At 39.4% G+C, this 12,095-nt stretch overlaps 1 protein-coding gene across 21 annotated transcripts in view; it reads right to left on the reverse strand.

The window, feature by feature from the left end:
• The window catches only part of PUM1 (pumilio RNA binding family member 1), a 168,736-nt gene that overhangs the window by 96,919 nt on the left and 59,722 nt on the right, over positions 1-12,095 (reverse strand). For all 21 annotated transcript variants that reach the window (XM_072609641.1, XM_072609640.1, XM_072609649.1 and 18 more), the window contains exon 3: positions 11,097-11,165. In XM_072609641.1, the coding sequence (XP_072465742.1) occupies positions 11,097-11,165 (69 nt within the window). The remainder of the gene's footprint in view (positions 1-11,096; positions 11,166-12,095) is intronic.

Here is a 12,095-nt window from a genome sequence, read left to right on the forward strand (position 1 = left end):
GACAGCATTTTTCACTAGCTGCCCCCATGCCTGGAATGTTCTCCCTATTTATCTCCATCCCACTTGCCACAAGAAACCTCCTTAATTAATGCTAGTGTCTTCCCTGGGTTGATTATCTACAATTGATCCTATCAGTAGCTTGTTTGAATGCTGTCTCCCCATTGGATAATGAGTTCTTTGAGGGCAAGTTCTTCTACCTCTTTTTATATTCCCAGAGCTGAGGACAGAGCCTGGTACACAGTAGGTGTTTAATACATGCTTGTTGACTTGAGATTGCTTGGATCACTTTATTCCATACAACACTTTATCACAAAATATCAGTTATTATTTTGGTTTATCTTGTCTCTCTGAAAGACTATTAATGCCACATTGCAGGAACATAGAGGAGCCTTAATGTTTGTTACAAATATAAGTGTTGATCAGACAAAGAAACAAGAATAAACACAACTGCTGAAACTAGTAAGGATATGGCCTGACTGGAAAGGAAGGACAGCATTAAGGTGGAAGTAACTGAAAAGGATGGAAAAGAGCAAAACTAGACCCATTGATTAAAATGCCTTAAAGGACACATTCAAGAGGCAGAGTTTAATCAGCAGAACCTAAGGATTGGAGGACTGGGAGGAACCTCAGAATATAGTATCTAATCCACTCTGCTCCAGACCATCCAGCAACTCTTATCTAGGGGTCAAGAATAGCTTTGGGAAGCCCCACTTCCCTGCATCTCCCTTCCTCCCCCCAGGAACCCTGCATCCCCACTCCACTCCAGTACTTGAGGCTCAGTTTAGCCCTGAACCCTCACTGTGCAGATGAGCAGGGAGTCATCAACTAAAAACATTCCATTTGGGGGTAATCCAGGTTTACCATCTATTTCTGCCAACTATGTCTTCCAGGTCTCCAGGCATTGCAATACAGCCTAATATGCCTTCCTGACCACACTGCAGCTGAACCCTCCATGTTAGAATGGAAACTCCCTGAGAACAGGGTGACATCTCCAGCATAGTGTAATGCTGGCATGAAGTAAGCACTTACTACTTTTTCTTTCAGGCATTCATAACTGAAAAAAGTCTCAACTACAATGTACCAGCATGTGGTCAGCTGGGTTCTACTTAAATATATCCAACATATGGAAGCACATCCACTTTTTTCAGGCCTCAAACAACTAGCATTTCCCAGTTTTACTACCTGGGAACAAAAAGAAAAGGACAAATCTCTTTTCCATGGGACATCCCTTCACATATACTTGAACATAAGCGGAGTTCTCATGCTCCCAGCAGTTCCTACCAAATAGATAGTTCTTTCCCAAGTAACTTATAGTCAAGTTTATCAACCACTACGTTCATCTGCTTCTGATTCCTCCCTATCTAGCCAGGGAGAACCAGGTTTAGGCTTTAGACCACCATCTTACACCATAAAAATCAAAAAGCAGAAAATGGATATATAAGTTACATTTTCATACTCATAACATCATAATAAAATAAAAGATGAGAACCATGTCAGAATTTTCACAACTGAGGCTAAACAGAGAATTCTTAACCAAAGAAGTGATTTTTAGAGATACTCATTTTATTTCTATGAAACTAAAAGACCTTTGCACAAATGAAATTTACGCAACTAGGATAAGGAAAGTTGACAAATGGAAAAAAAAATTTGCATCATATATCTCCAATAAGCATTCAGTACAAATATTTAAGACCAACAGCTATTCCCCAGAAGATAAGCAGTAAAAGAATATGAATAAACAGTTCTGGAAAGGACTGTAAACATTAGAAGAAAGCCGGAGATTGCTGAAAGCAGCAGCACACTGACCCTCCTAAGGATTCTAAGAAATTAAGAAGCACAGCTCTTCTTGAGCAACTGTTCCAGGACAAACACCATCTAGAACAGTAACAAAAACCCAGAAGGCTCTTGAAATGCAACCAGTTACTGACCAAAAAGCACTATTCACAAGCACAAACGTGGGATATTCAAACCAACAGAATAATCATTGGAAAGCAGAATTGCCAAAATAATTGTACCTGCATTCATATGGCCTCTGGCTTATACACAACTCAGACAATTACCTCAACATTCCCTGTGTACTTTTGTCAAGAATGAGGTGGGCTGTTTCTATGGAGGGAACACACTACACAAGTGATCTCTTTTCCAGAGGGGCCCTGATGGAATAGTCAACGTGCTTTTTTTCTAATTCATACTGCAAAAAAGGCAAAATGGGAAACTGATTCCCAATAGCATGCCCTATGGTGGGGCAGGAGAAACCTCTCTATTTTTTAATGGCAGAACGGGGAGTGTGGGTGACACTTGAACCTCACTGTTATCTGAAAAGATAAAAGGAGGACACACAAACACCTCCACATCCACACACATTCACACTCTGTCACACACATACACACACATACACAATGACAAAAACACATTGCATTCAAAAGAAAATGAGGAGAGATGGGTAAACAGGGAGAGGGAAGAACAAGAGGGAAGGTAAAGTAAGGGACAATTGGTCCCAAGCAAAAAAAACCAACTAAGGGTGAACAAAAATATTTACAGCCACCCTTTTTCCAGTGAGAAAGTTCTGGAAACTGAAGGAATTAGGAAATGGCTGAAAAAGGTGTGGTATGCAAATGTGATGGGATCCTACTGTGCTTAAAGAAATGATGAAGGGATGGTTTCAGAAGAGAGAAGCAGAGTGAAGTGCCCCAAACCAGGAGAACAATTCATGCAATGGCAACTTTATGTAAAGACAAACAGTTCTGAAAGCTACAGCATCATCAATCAACACGTGATGGCCAAACGTCAGCGCAGACGACTTGGGATAAAGCGTGGCCCACATCTCTCGTTTGACTTTTCTAAGTCATTCCCTTCTTCTTAGCCCTTCCTCCCCTCTGCTTCCTCTGTGATCCAGTGACACTGGTCTCCTGACTGTTCTTTGAACAAGACCCTCCATCTCCTGACGGCAGGGATTTTCTCTGGCAGCTCTCCCATGCCTGGAATTCTCTCTCTCTTCATCTCTGCCTTCTGGCCTCTCTGGCTTCCTTCAGTTCTCAGTGAACCTCTCACCCTCTTCAAGAGCGTTTGCCAGGCCTCCTTAATCTCAGTGCCTTCCCACTGAAACTAAATCCCAATTTAACCTGTATGTAGTTTACATGTCATTGTTTGCAGGTTATTTTTCCGTTAGATTCTAAGCAGGGACCGTTTCTGCCTTTTTTTGGATTCCCAGTGCCTAGGACAGAGGCACTTAATAAACGCTAAGTGACTAACTGTAGAGAGGCAATCACTCAGTGCAGGCTGAAACACTTTTTTCTTGGACCTGGAAGACAGAAACAGCAAGCAGCAGCGTACATCTGTACAGCACCTACTGTGTGCTAAGCACTTCACAATCACCATCCCACTGGACCCTCACAGCAATTCTGGGATGTAGGCACTACTCTTTTTCCCATTTTACAGTTGAGGAAACGGAGGCAGAAAGGCCAAGTGACTTGTCTGAGGTCAGTTTCAATTCAAGTCTCCCTGTCTCCCTGCCCTGAGCTGTGTTCCACTGCACCAGCAATGCAAATGTCTATTTTCTTTTGCTAAACTAGGCATGTTTGTAACTTGGTTTCCTTGGGGGGGGGGGGGGAGCCAGAGATTTCCTTTCATTAAAATAAATAAAATTTAATTTAAACAATTTTGCTAGAGAGGTAGGGAAAAGTGTCTAGATGATGAAATACTTAGATGGCCACAGGAGAGAATTAAGCAGACAACAGAAACTGAATTTATGAAAATTAGGTAGAATCTTTTCTTATTTAAAATAGTACAGATATAGGATTAACAATCATGTCACAGAGCACCTATGCTTTATCAGGCTTTTTAGCTATACATAGCCTTTTTTGCATGTAGGGGATGAGGGTGCACAGGGCTTTAGGAGGAATGCCGCAGCAGGTTCAGAAATATAAATACAAGTGTTAACATGTAATACTGACGTAGATCAGAAGTTTCTTGTCACACAGATCGAGGCAAGAGAGGCCATGGAGATATTTGCAAGAGGTCCAAGAAACACTCTATGAATACCATACACTGTCCTTTTGTCAATATGTATTCTTATGGAACGGGAAAAAAACCTTAACTTGCAATGGTGGACTGAGCGCCTAGTCTTAGACTGGCCCCTAGGTGACTGAGTGAACACATCCCTCAACTATTCTGTCATCTGTAAAGTGAAGGAGGTGCGCAAATTGGACAAGACCAAAAGATCTTCTGAGGTCTGTAAAGGAAATTCAGTAACAGAAGTAACAAAGCAGTCAGCTCCAAATTACATGAACTGCCATTCTATATAGGCTACATATGCCAAAGGGCTCCTTTTCATCCTTAATGAGCTCATCCTGGAGGCCTAAGTGATCTGAGCACTAGTCCCATGTAACCACAGGTAAGTCACTCTTCAGAGGTGGGATAATATGCAGTGCAACTCCTAGCCGAACTGTAAGGACAATACTTTGTAAAACTTATAGCCCTATAGAATTGTCGGTTATTACCTTGAAGGGTTGTTGTTTGGAAACTACTATGAAAAGCAAATTTCCCTACCACTCTAAAACCTAAAATCACTAACTCAGGTTAGAGGACAGCCCAGCTCCTATTTTGTTTACTAATGCTCCTGGGCCATCACCAGTCATCTTGACTCTTGTCTCGACACTGGACTTTTGAGGATTCTGGAGGAGAGAGTGAAGCTGGCAACTTTGCGCAGCTTCTGCCTCACTTAAACCCAATTCACTAGAAAATCAAGACATCACCCTGGTGACCTCCTTGGTCCTCTTCCAGAAGAAAGGAAAATCAATACCAACAACACTTCTACACGGTCTCCTTTTGATCAAAAAACAACAGCGTTAGCAATGGTTTTTTAATTTCTTAGTAATTCTTCCTAAAGAATCACAAGAAGCAATCTCACACAAACCACTGCTCAACACAAGCTTAGACATGCTACATAAGAAAAGGAATTCCATCCCCACAGGTGGCCAACAATCAAGCATGAGTCACTAATCTGTTTATAACAAATGCTATGAAATTGAAAATCCTATATACAAAAACTTGTCAGTTTATATAGATCAGGATTTCTTAATCTTTTTTGCTATGGACTGCTTCAGCAGTCTGTGAAGCCTATAGAACAAATCCTAGAATGTGTGTGTGTGTGTGTGTGTGTGTGTGTGTGTACATACACAAATTCATAACTGAAAAAAATGCTACAATTTCAGTAAGTGAAAATAAAAATGTAATTTTTTTTCCCATCCAAGTTCACAGGGTTTCTGAAATCTATCCATGCACACAGACCCTCTTGAGTCCCTGGACCCCAGGTTAAGAATCCTTAATTTAAATCAGTCTCCATAATGGAGTCAACACTGTTTTGGTATTGATAATTTATGCCATAACAATGCAATAAAAGAAAAATCCTAAAATAAACTAGTTTGGGGACAGGAGGCAAGTTCCTTGACCTCAATTTCTTTCTAAATGAATTGGGTGTTATAATGCTACTGCCCACCTGGCTTTCTCAAGCTCTAAAAGCAACACTACAGAAGTCAGTACTATCTCTACCAAGATAAAACGTGCAGGTGAACGCCATGGTCATGAGCAAAATAAAGGAGCAGTAAAGCTAGGAGCAGAGGGGATAGGGATGACGAAGAGTCCTAACCTGGAGGGGGCGCTGCTCAGCTGCCTCCTTTTCAAGGGTGCTGCTGTTCCACTAGGTCTCTACTTAACTACATTTAAAGAGAAAAAAGAAATAAACAATGTTTTACTGCCCTCAATGGAATAAATTTCTAAGTACAGTAATCTCAAATGTACTTTAAAAATGGAGTTCACATGTATCAAATTGTTTGCCTTTTCAAGGGTGCGTGCGTGCGTGTGCGTGTGTGTGTGTGCGTGTGTGTGTGTAAATTTGGAATTCCAATTTAAAAAAAACAATGTTAAAAATTGTTTTTTCATGTAATTGGAAAAAAACTAAACCCAAACCCCAAAGTTCCTTTGTGTATTTACATATGCAGCAGGCTGGCCCTCAGACCGTCCCTTCCTTTCCAGAGGGCACTCCATCTCGATCTCCAGAGGCTCCCTCTTCACTGAGGGCACAGCTCAAACACCGTCCTGAGCAGGAAGCCCTTCTTGAATCCCCACAGCCAGCACTCTCAAACTTAGCATTTAACTATTTTGCACATACCGTGTTCACTGACTTCCTCCTTTGGCTGTCTCAGATTTCCCCTCACATTTGGCTCCTCCATCAGAAGGAAACCTTCCAGTGAAAAGGGATTGCTTCCTTCTATGTACCTGTGCCCAGGACTGTACAGCAGACCTCATGTAGCCCAACAAATACTTGACTGACCAACTGACAGGTAGATACGTGGGGGTGTGGGGGTGCTTCTCCTTTACAGAACATCCGCCATCTGCCTCTCCCCCTGCAGCCTTCCCCTTCCCAATCACCCCCACACCACCGTGACGAGCGGCCAGCTCTGGTTTGCTGCTCAGCTCCAACAACAAAGACAGTTTTGTTGTTTTTAAATGTCACATGTACATCTTGTTTTAAAGTTTACAGAATACATTCATCACAAGAGCCCTATGCAACTGCTATCTCATGATATGAGAAAGAAAGTCTGCCTACAGCCAACTGTTCCAACATTCCCCAAGCAGGGGGTCATCCCGAATGAGGGACAGACGAGAGACACTTCAGCTGAGACTGGTGCTTAAACACAGACCAGAGAGACTTGAACAGCATGCTTCCCAAACTAGGAACATATACATAACATACATACACACACACACACACACACACAACATATAACAAGCAAAAGCTGAAAATCAGGTATTTGAGACACTCTCTCCAAAATGTACCCAACTGTTCCACACATTTTACCCAGTTCCAACACTCCCATCTACTTTTCATTCAAACCTAACCCGACCATCTCCATGGTCATCTCCTATGTATGCATGGGTAGGAAGAAGTCCAAGGAAAAGCAGCGTCCAGAAAACTCAGAGAGGGTTAAAAGGATGCTTAAGTAGAAAAATGCTGTCCAGACATCAAAAAGGATAAAATTTAAGAAAAGCCAACAGATTTGCCAATTAAGAGATCATTAAGAATTTTGGAGAAAAGAGACTAAAAATAAAAATGTGGACAAAAATACTTACAGCAGCTCTTTTTGTGGTGGCAAAAAATTGGAAGTTGAAGGCATGTCCATCAATTGTGAAATGTTTGAACAAGTTATACTACATGATTGTGGTGGAATACTACTGTGCTATAAGAAATGACAAGCCAGATGATTTCAGAAAAACCTGGAAAAACTTATATGAACTGATGCAAAGTAAAATGAGAAGAACCAGAAGAATACTGTATATTGTAACAGCAATACTATATGATGATCAGCAGTGAATGATTCTCAGCAATGCAATGATCCAACAATTCTGAAGGACTTATGATGAAAAATACTATCCATCTCTGGAGAAAGCACTGAAGGACTCTGAATACAGGTCGAAGCGTACTCTTTCTTTACTTTGGGGTTTTTTGTCTGTGTTTTCTTTCACAACATGACTAACATGGAAATATGTTCTGTATGACTGCACATGTATAACCTGTATCAAATTATTTGTCTTTGGGGGGGAGGGGCAGGAGGGAGAGGAGAGAATCTGGAATTCAAAAAAAATTTTAAATGAATGTTAAAAATTGTTTTTATACGTAACTGGCGGAAAATTAAATTTCAAATTTTAAAAAGCATAAAAAAGAACTTTGGAAAAAGGTTCTCAACTAAATATAATGAAGTCAAAAGCCTGACTGCAAGGGACTGAGGAAAGAAAAGAAAGTGGAAACAGTGAGTATAGTCTGTTGTTTTTTTTTCCCAGAAGTCTGACTATGAAAGACAAGAGAGACGGCCAGATCTGGAGGCATCAGAATCAGAGCTAGGAGACAGATTTAGTCCTGGGCACTGTGCCTCATGTAATGGTGCTTAGGATCACATTAGCTTCCTATGGAGAGAAAACCGACCATTGACTCTGAAGGTTTTAGTCCTCTAAACTACTACTACTACTACTACTACTACTACTACTACTACTACTACACACACACACACACACACACACACACACACACACACACACACACACACCCTCTGATATCTTAGATATGATGAAAGCGATTGCTTCAATGCATATATAGACTGTGCGTTCATCCACTACTGATACTCTCTAGACATCTTTCAAATTCTTGACATCATCTCACCTGAGATTCATTCATATTGCAAATCTAATTAAGCCCTGATTTAAGTTTTTTTAAGTGCTACATGTCTACACTCATTTGTAGCCTACTACAAATAGTAATACTTAGTTCTGCATTAGTTTCTAAAACTAAAGACAAACAGCTGCAAATCTGGAGACCAATAGGGCATTTAACTCTCACCTTTCCATCCCACTTAACTATAAGATTTCCAGGATTGTATATGACTTTATGCCAAACTACAAGTTGCTGAAGAAACAATTAGCTAGATGGTACCAAGTCTTTGACAAGTGAAATGCTAGAAATGAGCAGATAAAAATGATTTCTGGTTTTTTAAAAATGTATATTCAAATCTTATGTTGAAAAATTATTCTGAGTAAAATTGGTATCTCATTCTGTATTCTTGAAAGCTTTACTGGTAGTTATCCTATTTCCCTGCTCCCATGTCCACTAAAAAATGAGTAAACCTAGCTTTCTGAACATAAAGAGAATTGATGAGAAATTGTTCTCACCAGAAGTAAACAGAAATGGCTTGAATTGCAACACTTTTTCCAAACTGTCTATGAATGAATGTATATTCATCTGACAAAAATAAAATTAGCATGGTATTGAAGAAACTTGAGTTCTAAATTCTACAGTTAATCTCCTGACCAAGACAAATGTCCAAAAAAGATGTCTAAACCTACAGTTTATCCTGTAATAGATTTCATAATTACTATCAAAAATCTTTAACAATTAACATCTACAAAATCTCCAACAAATCTTTCCAAAAAGAAAAGATATAAATTATCAGTGTGCTACATTATACTATCAGTGAATTTCTACTAAAACTCCAGGTACAACTGCTGGGCATAATACTCCAAGGTCAAAGAGAGAAATAAAGTTCAATATATACCAATATTATATTTGTAGAAACACTTTGTAGTAGCAAAGCCCTGAAAATAAAGTGGGCATTTGCCCATCAAGTGGGGAATAGCTAAACAAACTGTGGTACATGAATGTAAGACAACAACAAAAAATGGAAACTGAAAATAACAGCAAAACAATCAAAACCGAATGCTGCAAAACTGTATTAAGTAAGCTTGGCTAGAAAGAAAAGATACAAGCTCACAGCGTGCTCCCTCCTTCCCCCCAGATCCTTTCTTTGCAAATGTAGGAGCCCTGAGTGTAGAATACGGCAAACAAAGGAAGACTTTTATGGTCTGTTGGTTAGTTCCATAGAACTTTATTTTTCTTTGTTCATATTTTTAAAATTCAATATTATAAGACATCTACATCGGAGAACTATAGAAGGAATACAACGAGGGGGAAAGAATACACAGGTAATTTCCAAACCAGCTAACAACAAAAAATTACTTTAAAAAACAGAAGCTGAATTCTGTAGAATCATAATAACTAAGCTTAAGCCCCAAAGAAGAGCTATGAGGATGCACCTCCCTTCTCTGCACAAGTTGAGGGCGGAGGATGACTATGAGCATAGAGAGCGATGTATACTGTCCAACTTGATTAGTTTTGCTGAACTACTACCCCCCTCCCAATCTTTTCAAATTTTTATTATAAGGGATATCTTTGAAAGGGGGAGAAGGAAAGGAAGAGAATACTGGGAAATGAAGTGATGATATAAAAACAAAAGATATCAATAAAAATGGATTGGAGGAAAAATAGAAGAAAAAAAACTCCAAGCAGGAAATCTGAGTGCTGAAACCCAATGAAACCAAGAAAACCCAGCATTGTGCAACCAGATCATAAGTGGTAAGTTAGAAGCAAAAACTAGATAACTGAGAGTTCTGGAAACCAAATACAAAAGCAAGCAAGAAATTCAAGATCAACATACAGATCATAAAACTGGAAGAAACCTTACATCTAGTTCAAACTTCTTTTACAGATGAGCAAACTGAGGCCCAGAGGTCAAGTATCTCATCCACTGTACACAGCTACATCAGGGCAGTAATTCTGCAGCGCTGGTACAAAAAACACATATGAAAGATAACATTTGTCCCTGTTTCTATTAAAATTTTAGTGAAGTTTACGAAAAGGAAAGATTTGGAGTGCAAGTAGGTGGTATTACTTATTGACAGCAGGCAGCCCAAGGCAAGTATTTGCACATAAATGATAAAGCAAAAGTATACTGAGAGAGTCATCAGGGAGAACTTGGCAACCCAACATTCACGGTGGAGTTAGAGCATCCCAAGCAAGGCCATTCCACCTAGTCTCCTGAAAACAATTAATCAGTAAGCAACTAGAACAGAAGAAAAAATCATCTGAAGTACAGTTTAGGCAATACACATTTCAACTACATTTACTGACTACATTATTCCCTTGTACTGAAATACACAGAGCTGGAAATTTTGATTTCTTACAAGTTATTCCCAGCCATATCTTGACTGCTAAATAGCTAATGGCTTACTCATGCCTGGGTTCAGATATACTTTCAAAAGAAACTCAGTTTGAAGTTAAGAATCTAGTACTCAACTTCTCCCTATATATTTCAGTCCTGTGTTTCAAAAGAGGAGGCAATAACCTTCAGAAATAGGTTATCATAATACTCTGATTAGAAAATCTATGCTAGTATTGTAAAAATTTCCATAAACTAGAAAATGAGGCACATTTAAAGGTTTGATGTTTATAAGAAATTTGCTCCAAAAAATGCTTTACAATGATTCTGTTTAGTGTAACTGACTAAATTCATAAATTCATCCCTATTTTTTTAAAAAAGACATTAGGCAATGTAGTGCTGCACATCTACAATGATCCCACTGCTATTATAAGAATGGTCACAAAGAGAAGAAAGAACACCCTTCTGAAGCTATATAATTGAGACATTTTAGGAAGAACAATTTCTTCCGTAAGAACTGGCTCACTTTTCTTTTATACCAGTTCCACTTACCTCTCCCATAGCTCTTCCCTCTAGAGCAAGCGCTTGAAAATCATGGTTCAGTTCATCCATAGATCGTACCTGTTGTTTTAAAGAAGGAAAATACACGTCAGCATCTTGATTTTACATTCTTGTTACACAAAGTAAAAGACTCTCTTATGGTGTTGTTAGATCTAAATCCACAAAGGCATCATCAAAAAATGCTAAATCACTAAGTTCAATTTTCACTCACCTTTTTCTCCTGGAAACTAAAGTATCCATTTGAAATATTCTCTAAATCTTTATCAAAAAAACACATCAACCAAACTTTCCTGCATAGAATGTTGTAGGATGACATTAGTTAACAAACACTGGAAGTGTATTTAACACTAAAGTTTTTTGAATTTACAATTTAATATCATGATTCCCAAAATTACAATAATAAAAATACCAGATGTTATTTAAGTCATCAGCACTCCTTTTTTTTCCCAAACATAATTCAGAAGCCATGGTTTTCTAAGTTGTGTTTGCAGGAAAATATTTTGTAGGTTAGCACACTGCTAGAGTTAGGTAGAGAGAAAAGGTCCCCATCAGAGAGTCTCTGTCTAAGACATCAGCACCATGGTAAGTGGTTGTCTCATCCAGATTCTGCCCACACCTTCCTCAGTGGCCTCTCTTCTCAAGTCTCTCCCCATTGCAGCGCAGCCTCTACCCTGTTACCAAAGCCCCTACTTCCAAAACGCTAGTGCCTCCCTAGTGCCAGCAGCAACTCGAATTCTGCTGGTTAACCTTTCAAGACCATCACAATCATAGTCTCACTATAATCCCATAGAGTTGTCTGATCCTCACACCCAGCATTCAATATTCTGTCTTCCTATCCCTACACTAGCCATCCCACATGCCAAGAAGACTGTATCCTCACCTCTGCCTCAGCCAATCCCTCACTTCCTTCAAGAAACAGCTCCCACACCATCTTCTCCATAAAGTCTTCCATGATTTCCAACTAATAAGTGCCCTACCAAACTACCTTGC

This window comes from Notamacropus eugenii, chromosome 5 (genome assembly GCF_028372415.1).
Source record: "Notamacropus eugenii isolate mMacEug1 chromosome 5, mMacEug1.pri_v2, whole genome shotgun sequence".
NCBI lineage: Eukaryota > Metazoa > Chordata > Mammalia > Diprotodontia > Macropodidae > Notamacropus > Notamacropus eugenii.